At 66.7% G+C, this 10,930-nt stretch overlaps 1 protein-coding gene across 1 annotated transcript; it reads left to right on the top strand.

The window, feature by feature from the left end:
• The first annotated feature begins 196 nt into the window (after window positions 1–196).
• On the top strand, window positions 197–9,170 carry INSRR (insulin receptor related receptor). Its single transcript, XM_068922533.1, has 21 exons — window positions 197–795; window positions 2,000–2,312; window positions 2,399–2,541; window positions 2,808–2,952; window positions 3,047–3,261; window positions 3,366–3,492; window positions 3,716–3,954; window positions 4,031–4,198; window positions 4,374–4,569; window positions 4,727–4,768; window positions 4,910–5,202; window positions 5,368–5,504; window positions 5,658–5,823; window positions 6,290–6,398; window positions 6,576–6,646; window positions 6,937–7,166; window positions 7,259–7,369; window positions 7,512–7,671; window positions 7,750–7,879; window positions 7,960–8,094; window positions 8,259–9,170. The coding sequence occupies exons 1-21, from the start codon at window positions 255–257 to the stop codon at window positions 8,527–8,529; spliced, it is 3,942 nt and encodes a 1,313-aa protein (XP_068778634.1). The 5' UTR covers window positions 197–254; the 3' UTR covers window positions 8,530–9,170.
• Window positions 9,171–10,930: the final 1,760 nt, after the last annotated feature.

Below are 10,930 nucleotides of genomic sequence, written 5' to 3'. Positions count from 1 at the left end.
CGTCACACCGGCTCCGACGGTGGGGGGGGGGGGGATCCAGGTGGAGAAGCCCCCGCTGGCGTCTCCCCAGCACGTTCACAGCAATTTCAGCCAAATTTGACAGCGAGGGCGAGGATAGTCCATCCTTCCCCCCCTCTCCTCGCCTCCTCCTCCGGGCGGTGGGGGTCTCCCCGGGGGGGGGGCGGCTGTTCCCACTGCCCACGCCGGCTCTCTCCCCCTCCCGCCCCCCCGGCCTCGGCGCAGTCTGTGGCAGCATGGACATCCGCAACGACGTCTCCCAGCTCCAGAAGCTGGAAAACTGCTCCATCATCGAGGGCAACCTGCAGATCCTGCTCATGTTCACCACGGGCGCCGAGGACTTCCGGGGCCTCAGCTTCCCGCGCCTCCTCATGATCACCGAGTACCTGCTGCTCTTCCGCGTCTACGGGCTGGAGAGCCTCCGCGACCTCTTCCCTAACCTCTCCGTCATCCGCGGCACCAACCTCTTCTTCAACTACGCCCTGGTCATCTTCGAGATGCCCCACCTGCGGGACATCGGGCTGCACAGCCTGACCCACGTGCTGCGCGGCTCGGTGCGCATCGAGCGCAACCAGGAGCTCTGCCACATCTCCACCATCGACTGGGGCCTGCTGCTGCCCGACGCCGTGGACAACAACTACATCGTGGGCAACAAGCTGGTGGAGGAGTGCGCCGACGTCTGCCCGGGCATCCTGGACGTGGAGAAGCCCTGCGTGCAGACCAGCGTCAACGGGCAGCTCGATTATCGCTGCTGGACCTCCAGCTACTGCCAGAAAGGTGGGTATCCGTGGTCGCCCGGCGCCGTTGCGCCGCTGGGAACGCCGAAACAAGCTGCCGGCTTTGCAACCCCTGGGTCGAGGGGGTGGGCTGCAGGTACCGAGGGCCGGGATGGGTAACTGAGAGGGTGCTGGGGAGGCTGAGTGGCAGCTGGGCCCAGGGGGACCCCGGCACGTGGCCGTCCCGCTGGCCCTGCCCTGCCGCCAGAAGGGTGCTGCGGCGGGAGTAATCGGATCCGCGCTGTAGCATCAGCCGGGGGAGAGGCCGGCTGCCGGCTGCCGTGTTTTCCCAGCGGCGAGGTAAATACAGGTCCCTCCCGGGCTCGTTTGCTGTAAACAGGAGGCCCGGTAATGAAATATATACTATAAACACAGATCCTTATCGGGGCTGTAACCTCGGCCACTGCCCCAGCGCCGGCTGCGCCGTGCAGCTCCCGCTGCTCCTCCAGGGCGCTGGGGCTCAGCAGGCGCTGGGCCTCCACGGCTCCCATCCGCCCACCCATCCGTCCGGCTGTCTGTCCAACCACCTGTTCGTCGGCCCCTTCATCCACCCGTCTGGCCGCCTATCCAGCCGGTCACCCACTCACCCGTCCACGCTGCTATGCATCTACTCGTCCATCCGTCCGTCCACCCCTGCTCTCCGTCCCTTCATCCACCCACCTACCCACTCACCCATCTGTCCTGCTATCTCCATCCGTCCGTTCGCCCACCTGTTCGTCCACCCATCTGGCCTTCTATCCAGCCATCCAGCCATCCATCCATCCTGCTATCCATCCATCCTACTATGCATCCACCCATCCATCGTACTGTCCAACCCTCCACCCACCCACCCACCCATCTATTCTGCTCTCTGTCCATCCACATGTTCATTCACCCGTTCATCCACCCATCTGGCCATCCACCCACCCACCCGTCCATCCATCCACCCATCCATCCTGCTATCCATCCATCCATCCTTCTTCCCTTGTCCCCCGTGGCAGGAGGGTGCCAGAAATTCCCCCCTGCCCCAGCCCTTCCCACCTCCCACTTCTCGCCCCGTGCAAAACCCAGACCCTTTGCTTCCACCCCAGCACGAGGCCCCCCCCTCTGCAAACCAGGGTCAGGTGGTCCCTCGAGCTCATTTTTGCTGGGAAAAGCCCCTTTTCCAGGCTTTGTCAGCCTCCGGGCGCGCAGGGCCCCATGGTGCACCACGTGTATCCCCGCAGTGTGCCCGTGCGGCGCCGGCTCGGCGTGCACGGCGGCGGGTGAGTGCTGCCACGCAGAGTGCCTGGGGGGCTGCGGGCGGCCCCGCGACAGCCGGGCTTGCGTCGCCTGCCGCCACTTCCACTTCAACGGGCACTGCCTGCCCTCCTGCCCGGCCCGCACCTACGAGTACGAGGGCTGGCGGTGCGTCACGGCCGAGTACTGCGCCAGCCTCCGCAAGGTCTCCGAGAACCCCCGCGACGCCTCCAAGTTCGTCATCCACCAGCGGCAGTGCCTCTCCGAGTGCCCCTCGGGATACACCAGGAACGACAGCAGGTGGGAGCGCGGGGTGCCCCAAACCGGTGGCGGAGGCGGACGCCGGCGGGGAGTCCGCGCGCGGCTCACGTCCCTCCCGCCCGCAGCATCTTCTGCCACAAGTGCGAGGGGCTGTGCCCCAAGGAGTGCAAGGTGGGCACCAAGACCATCGACTCGACTCGGGCAGCACAGGAGCTGGCGGGCTGCACCCTCGTCGAAGGCAACCTCATCGTTAACATCCGCCGGGGCTGTGAGTGCCGGTGCTGGTTGCCTCCCTGCCCGCATGCCCGTCCTCGTGCAAATCCCTCCGTGCAAGCATGTGCCCTGGTGCTCCGGGGACCACAGATGGGGCAAGGGAGGGTTCTCTTCCATCGTGGGCAGTGGGTGGATTAATGGGTGGGTATTGCTGCGTGCTGGGCTCTCCTCCTTGGGGTCCTGCATGCTGCCACGGGAGCCGGGTGATGCAGAGGCTAGCCTTGCTCCCAGCGCCATGCTCAATTCCTTGGGCATCCCCAGATAACCTGGCCTCAGAGCTGCAGAGCAGCCTGGGCCTCATCGAGACCATCACGGGCTTCCTGAAGATCAAGCACTCCTTCGCCCTCGTCTCCTTGTCCTTCTTCAAAAACCTCAAGCTGATCCGCGGCGACTCCATGGTGGATGGGTGAGGACAGATGGATGAGTCTGGGGTGCTGGGGGTGGGAAATGGCTTTGGGGATGCCCCTGCCCACCATCTCTGCATGCGTCTCCTCCTCCAGGAATTACACCCTGTACGTCCTGGACAACCAGAACCTGCAGCAGCTCTGGGACTGGAGTCACCATGTCCTCTCCATCCCTGTGGGCAAGATGTACTTTGCCTTCAACCCCAAGCTGTGCCTGGCTGAGATCTACCGCATGGAGGAGGTCACGGGCACCAAGGGCCGGCAGAACAAGGCCGAGATCAACCCCCGCACCAACGGGGACCGGGCGTCCTGTGAGTGCAGGGGCATGGGCGGTGGGCGCTGTGGTGGGCACCTAGCCCTGGGGCCGTGGGGAGGCACCGCGACCCCTGGCCTGAGCCCTGCGCCCTTCATACAGGCAAGACCCAGACCCTCCGCTTCATCTCCAACATCACCGAGTCCGACCGCATCTTCCTCAAGTGGGAGCGCTACCGGCCCCCCGAGTACCGGGACCTCCTCAGCTTCATCGTCTATTACAAGGAGTCGTAAGTGGTCCCCCATCCTCTTCCTCCTTTGTCCCCCTTGCTGAGGACACGGGGTGGCAGGTGCAACCCCTTCCCGGCAGCCTCCAGCCCAGAGCATCCCCGCAGAGCTGGCTGCCACTCTCCCAGGGCTGGTGGACCCCAGTGGCATCCCCAGGGCTGGGTCCCCGTGGGGTGGGAGGGCCGGGAGCAAGGCCACCACGCGGTTCTTGACCCCTGGGGCCAGGCCCTTCCAGAACGTGTCAGAGTACGTGGGGCAGGACGCCTGCGGGGCCTACAGCTGGAACGTGGTGGACGTGGAGCTGCCCCTCAGCACCGAGCAGGAGCCCGGGGTGGCTCTGCTCAACCTCCGGCCCTGGACCCAATACGCCATCTTCGTCCGCGCCATCACCCTCACCACGGCCGAGGAAGGGCGCAACTACGGGGCGCAGAGTGAGGTGGTCTACATTCGTACCATGCCGGCGGGTAAGGGCCATGCCGGGGAAGGGGGACCCGTGGGAGGGACAGGGGGTCCAGGCTAATGCCCCCCATGTCCGCCCAGCCCCAACAGTGCCCCGGGATGTCATCTCCATGTCCAACTCCTCCTCGCACATTGTGGTGCGCTGGAAGCCGCCCACGCAGCGCAACGGCAACATCACCTACTACCTGGTGCTCTGGCAGCAGCTGGCCGAGGACATGGAGCTCTACGTCAACGACTACTGCCACAAAGGTGACGACTGGGACAGGGACAGGGCAGGACAAGGATAGAGCCGAGGGAGCAGGCAGGATGGGCATGTCCCCCAGAGCTAGGGGATGAAGATGCCAGAGCAGGACTCCTGGGTCCCTTCTGCTGGGATGGGGATGCTGGGGACAGCGTTGCCAGCCCTGCCTGGCTGCACCCACAGGCCTGAAGCTGCCGACGAGCAGCGCGGACACGCGCTTCAGCGCCGAGGATGGGGCCGGCCCGGAGATGGAGCAGGACGCCGAGGAAGGCTGCTGCCCCTGCCGCCCCACGGATGGGCGGCTCCGCATGGAGGGCGAAGCTGAGTCCTTCCAGAAGAAGTTTGAGAACTTCCTCCACAACTCCATCATCATCCCCAGGTACCATTCCCGTGGGTGGAGCCCAGCCCTCGAGTGTCCCCCAGACTGGGGCCCGGGGAAGGACCATGGTGCTTGGCTGTGGTGCGGGTCTGCCCTGGGGAGGGTAATCCCTTGGCTGCTCCCAGCAGATCCTTTAACTGATTTCCCACTGTCCCAGGCCACCGTGGAAGGTGACATCGGTGAACAAGAACTCGCAGAGGTGAGCGAGGGCCAGGCTACAGGCTGAGCACGCTAAATGGCCTGCGAAAGCAATGAGGGGTCTCCCGCCTTGCTTGATTTGGAGAGAGAACCCAGGTGTCCTGGCTCCCCGCATCCCATCTCCCTCTCCCTCTCCCTGCAGGACCCCAAAGCGGCGCCGCCGTGACGTCCCGGCAGTGACCAGCACCGGCCAGGCCCCGGCAAACGCCTCGTCGGCGGATCCGCTGGGGAACGCGCCGGCCCCGAGCCGCACCGGAGGGGAGCCCAAGCCCAACTTCCAGATCTTCGAGGACAAGGTGGTGCGCGACCGGACGGTGCTGTCCCAGCTGCGGCACTTCACCGAGTACCGCATCGACATCCACGCCTGCAACCATGCCGCCCACACCGTGGGCTGCAGCGCCGCCACCTTCGTCTTCGCCAGGACCATGCCCGAACGTAGGTGCTGGGCGCGCGTAGGACAGACTCGGCCTCCCCTTTGCCCTGAGACAAAGCCAGGGCCGGGCCCCTCTCTAATGCCTGAGAAGCTCTTGGGTGCTGGTTCCTTTTGGGAAAGGGTTTAGCACCAGTTCAGGAAGCTCATCCTGCCATGTCCCTCTCTAGTGCAAGCCGATAACATTCCCGGCAACGTCACGTGGGAGCCGGCCAGCAAGAACAGCGTCCTGCTGCGCTGGGAAGAGCCCAGGAACCCCAACGGGCTCATCCTCAAGTACGAGATCAAGTACAGCCGTGAGAATGAGGTGAGGACCTCCTCCAGCGTCCCCAGGTCGGTCTGTGTAGTTGGCCGGCTGGGCATCCCCATCTTGGTCCCCAGGTTTTGGTTATGGGGCAGAGAACCTGGGCTTGTGGTGGGAGAAATGCTCCCACCACCACCACCCCCTCGCCTCCCCCAGGAGGTCACCACTGTCGTCTGCGTCTCCCGCCACCGCTACTCCAAGTACGGCGGCATCCACCTGGCTCTGCTCCAGCCAGGCAACTACTCCGCCAAGGTCCGGGCCACCTCGCTGGCTGGCAACGGCTCGTGGACGGGGCTCGTCAAGTTTTACATCCTGGGGCCAGGTACAGGGCGGGCAGAGGGGGTCACGGTGCCAGCAAGGTCCTCAGGCTGCGGGGTAGGGAACTGGGGATGCTACTGGGCCAGGGAGCCAGGGGATCAGGAGATGCTGCTGGATGAAGGCACCAGGGAACTGGGGGATGCTGCTGGACCAGGGGGCCGGGGCATTGGGGGATGCTCCTGAACCAAGACACTCGCAGCTTGGGGGTTGCTGCTGGATTGCAGAGTTGGGGGATCAGGGGATGCTGCTGGACCAAGGCAGCAGGAAATTGGGGGATGCTGCTGGACCAGAGCCCTGGAGGATCAGGAGATGCTGCTGCGTTGAGGAACTGCAGGTGCTGGGTGCTCGGCCCCAGGCAGCGCGCAGGGCTGGGAGGCCGTGGGACGGGGCGTCCGGCTGTGCTGGGGTGCAGGGTCTGGCACAGCGGGAGCTAGACCCATCCCTCGCCCACGGGCACGTGTTCCCAGCAGCCGAGGAGGACTCCGGCAGCTTCTACATCCTGCTCACCGTCACACCTGTGGTCCTCATGGTGCTCATCTCCTGCCTCGCCGTCTTCGTCTTCTTCTACAACAAGAAGAGGTAGCACCCCCCCGTCCCCAACTGCCAGGCTTGGTCACAGCCCCGGCCGCCCCCGCGGACGGAGCCACCGAGCCGAGGCTGGGGAAGGGCTGGGGAGGTGGCATTGTGCTCTCGTCCCTCCATCCCTTTCCCGGGCCGGGGCAGGAGCGGCCCCTGAGCGATGCCCACCCCTCGCAGGAGCAACGACGGTTACCCCAGCGGGACCCTCTACGCCTCTGTCAATCCCGAATACTTCAGCGCCTCGGACAGTACGTAGAGATGGGCAGATGTGCCTCCCAGGAGGGGTTCCCTGCAGGACCCTCGCAGGGGGTGAAACTGAGGCATGAGACAGGGAGGTCCCCGAGGTGCCCAGTGGGAGCTCATCCCTGAGCTAGTCCTTGCTGCATGGTCCCAGCATCCCCACACTTTGCCCTCAAAGCTCTGCACCCTTTGCGGGCGGCTTGAGGGGTTCACCCAGCCGGGACCCCCAAGCCCCTTGGGGGGGCTATGCCCGCAGTGACGGGGACGGTGATGGAGCGGTCCCCACCTCGCTCCGCAGTGTACATCCCTGACGAGTGGGAGGTGTCGCGGGAGAAGATCACCGTGATCCGGGAGCTGGGGCAGGGCTCCTTCGGGATGGTGTACGAGGGGCTGGCACAGGACATCGAGGCCGAGGGCCAGGAGACCCAGGTGGCCCTGAAGACGGTCAACGAGCTGGCCACCATGCGGGAGCGCATTGAGTTCCTCAACGAGGCCTCCGTCATGAAAGCCTTCAAGTGCCACCACGTGGTAGGTGGGCGGCCGGGACACGTGGAGGGAGGGAGGACGCCGCTGGAGGGTCTGCTGTCGTTCACCCGCTGCCCGCCCTGACCCCTGCCCAGGTCCGGCTCCTCGGCGTCGTGTCCCAGGGCCAACCGGCCTTGGTCATCATGGAGCTGATGACGCGTGGGGACTTGAAGAGCTATCTGCGCTCGCTCAGGCCTGACGCCGAGGTGAGGGGCTGCAGCAGCAGCGGGGCCCCAGAGGGCTGCAAATCGGCCATCACTCGCCCCGGATGCCCTCGAGCTCTGTTTTTTGGGGGTCCCGGCACCGCGTGCACCCAACCCCATCTCTCTCTTTCTGCGCTCGGTGCAGAACAACCCTGGGCTGCCCCCGCCCGCCCTCAAGGACATGATCCAGATGGCGGGCGAGATCGCCGACGGCATGGCCTACCTCCACGCCAACAAGTTCGTGCACCGGGACCTCGCTGCCCGCAACTGCATGGTCTCCGAGGACTTCACCGTCAAGATCGGAGGTGGGCGCCCGGCGGCGGGTGGGCACGGCCCCAGCCCCCTGCACCTCCCGGGCCTCACGCCTCCTCCTCCTCCTCCAGACTTCGGCATGACCCGGGACATCTACGAGACGGATTATTACCGCAAAGGCGGCAAAGGGCTGCTCCCCGTGCGCTGGATGTCCCCCGAGGCCCTGAAGGACGGGATCTTCAACACGCACTCGGACGTCTGGTGGGTGCTGGGGCGTGCGGGCGCTGAGCTGGGGGACCGCAGGGGCGTCCCCGGGGCTGACGGGCGGTGCCTGCCGGCAGGTCCTTCGGGGTGGTGCTCTGGGAGATCGCCACGTTGGCCGAGCAGCCCTACCAGGGCATGTCCAACGAGCAGGTCCTGCGCTTCGTCATGGACAACGGGGTCCTGGAGCGACCCGAGAACTGCCCCGACAAACTGTGAGTGGCGAGAGCAGCGCCGGCTGCGGCGCCCATCACCCTGGCCTCTGGCCTGGCTCCGGGCAGCGGAGCCGTGAGGCACATGGGAGGGACATGGGGTGACCTGGGGGGGGGGGGGGAGACCCGGGGCCCACAAACCCAACCGGGTGCCCTCTCTCCCGCAGCCACGAGCTGATGTGCCTGTGCTGGCAGCAGAACCCGCGCCAGCGCCCCTCCTTCGTCCAGCTCCTGGCGCGCATCAAGGACCACATGGCGCCCGCTTTCCGCACCCTCTCCTTCTTCTACAGCCCCGAGAACGGGCGGCGCAGCTCGGGCGAGCCCTCCGACGCCGAGACGGACCCGCTCCCCGAGGAGCACGAGCCGCCCGCCTCCCCGCCGCCCGCCCGCAAGGACCGCAGCCGTGGCTGGCTCCCGAACGGGGCACCCAGCCTCTGACCCCCTCCATCCTTGCCCCCATCCCGGCTTCCCCGGGTGCTCCGGACTTTTCCTCCCGTCCCATACGTGCTCGTCCGGCTGCCCCCCGAGACCCCCTCCGTCCATCCCGGACCGGCGGGGGGGCTGCTGGCGTTATTTATTGCTGGGAAGGGAAAGGTGGGGGGGGGGGGGACCGCGCTAGGAGCTGCACGCGCTGGAGCACCCTGGGGAAAGGCAAACCCAGAGCGTGGGAAGCGGGTGGCGAAAAGAAACCCCCAAAAGATGCCCGGCGTGGCGGGGTGCCGTCCTCCGCGCGGCCGGGAGCGGATCGCACCGGGCGCTTCCTGAAGCGGGGTGGTCGGGGCGGGAAATGGGGGTCTGCGGGGTGGGGAGCAGCATTTGGGGGGTCGGGGCCGCCCTTCCCGCGCCGCCCGCTGTCGCCTCTGCCTCTGCTCTAATGCCCCAGGCCATCTGCGAAGCAGGTCAGTAGCGTTAACCCCGTTTTACAGATGGGGAAACTGAGGCATGGGGTGGGAGATGCCTGGGACCACCCTCCCACCTCCCTGAGTGCCCCCCCCCCCAAGTCTCTGGTGCTGGGACTGGCATCCGGGGCCATGCTGGTCCGTCAAAGGGGCTTCGCTGTCTTCTCTGTGGCCGCGGGACGAGCGGAAATAAAGCGGGACGAAGCTTTGGCGGTGCTCTGGTTTGTGGGGGTCGCGGTGGGTGGCCGCGGCACCCGGCGGGGAGCCGGGTACGGGACTGCCCCGCCACCGGCCCCGGCTGCTCCCTGCATGCCCCCGGCTCAGGCACCGCGGGGGTTTCTGGGGTGAAAAAAAATGTTTCTGGGGATAAAACATCCGGGCAGTGGAAGATGGGGAGCAGCACGGCGTCGCTTGAGCCCCACGTCTGCCCCCGGCTCACCGCAGCCAGAGGGTGGCTCGCTCCTGCGCTCCAGGGACCGAGCTGCCTGCCAGAGCCCCCAGCTGAGAACGTACCAAACTCGGTGCCTGCCTGAGCCACCCCCGAGGGCGCAAGGGCCAGAGCTGACCCCGCAGCGCCCTGGAGCCCCCTGGGTCCTTGCCGCCCGCGGGCTCGGGGACGGGCAGCGGCATCAGGGCTGCTGCCGGCCCCAGCGCCACGTGTTAGCCGCCTGCCTGGTGCTGCCGAATCCCGGGGAGCCGGCCAGCTCTCTCGTTCATGCATAACCCGCTGCTCCGGGGCAGCAGGGGCAGGGGACGGTGATGGCACGTGTCCTCCCGGTCCCCGCTGGCGGAGCGGCTGCAAGGAGATGGGGGCCGGTGGGATGCAGGGCTCAGCGCCGGCGGGTGCTGGACCGCCGCAGCAGCAGCCATGCCCTGCCTCCCCCGGGGGAGGAGGGTCCCTGCCAGGGTTGTCACGAGGGGTGACAGCTGGGGACGGGGCCACTGTGCCACCGAATGTTCCCCCCCCTCCTTCACCCACCTCTCTGCACCCTGATGCTACCGGGGTCCTCTGGGATGCAGCAGCTCGGCGGTGCTTTGAGATTTTGGGCCACAGCTGCAGGCCAGAGGTGAGACCTGCTGGGGTTGGGGCTTCCTTGAGGCCTTCGTCGAGGGTCCCGGCAGGGGCTGAGCCCCCCGGTCCCTGGCACAGGGCAAGGGAGGGACGGAGAGCAGCGGTGGCCCCATGAGCCCAGCAGTGATGCTGCGTTGGGGCTCTCCTGTCCCTTAAGTGCAGCCGGCTCTGGGCTGGAGCCAAGCAGCGGAGGGTGTGTGTGTGCGTGTGTGTATGTGTGTGTGTGTGTGCGTGTGCGTGTGTGTGTGTGTGTGTGTGCGTGTGTGTGTGTGTGCGTGCACGCTCCACGCCAAGGCCCCAGGGGTTGTGCATGGCGCAGGGGATGCATGCAGGATGCCTGGCCTCCGGGTGTGTTGGACTCGGTGCTGGGCAGCAGCGGGGGGGGAGAGATGGGAGCTGCCTCTGTGGCTCGGGGGACCCGAGCGGTTGGTTTTGTGCAGGGTGCTGGGTTGGAGGGGGGTGGGTGGGGGTGCGGGGTTTGCAAGCGCAGGGTGCTGGGCTGTGGTGCAAACCGCCGGGGCGCGGAGCTTGTGCGGGTGGTGGGAGTTGCGGCGGGGGGCAGGTTTGCAAGTGCCGAGCAGCGAGTTTGCAACCGCGGGGTGCAGGTTTGCGGGTGCGGGGTGCAGATTTGCAGCTGCAGGGTGCTGCTTTGCAGGTGTGAGGTGCTGGCTTGGGGGTGCGGCGTGCAGATTTGCAGGTGCGGGGTGCTGACTTGCAGCTGCAGGGTGCTGCTTTGCAGGTGTGGGGTGCTGACTTGCAGCTGCGGGGTGCCGGCTTGCAGGCACGGGGTGCAGATTTGCATCTGTAGGGTGCCGGTTTGCAGGCGGCGGGCGGCTGCGGCCGGCCAGGAGCCGCCGGGGGAGGCCGG

This window comes from Struthio camelus, chromosome 30 (genome assembly GCF_040807025.1).
Source record: "Struthio camelus isolate bStrCam1 chromosome 30, bStrCam1.hap1, whole genome shotgun sequence".
NCBI classification, from domain to species: domain Eukaryota; kingdom Metazoa; phylum Chordata; class Aves; order Struthioniformes; family Struthionidae; genus Struthio; species Struthio camelus.
This window is presented reverse-complemented; position numbering and strand designations above follow the sequence as displayed.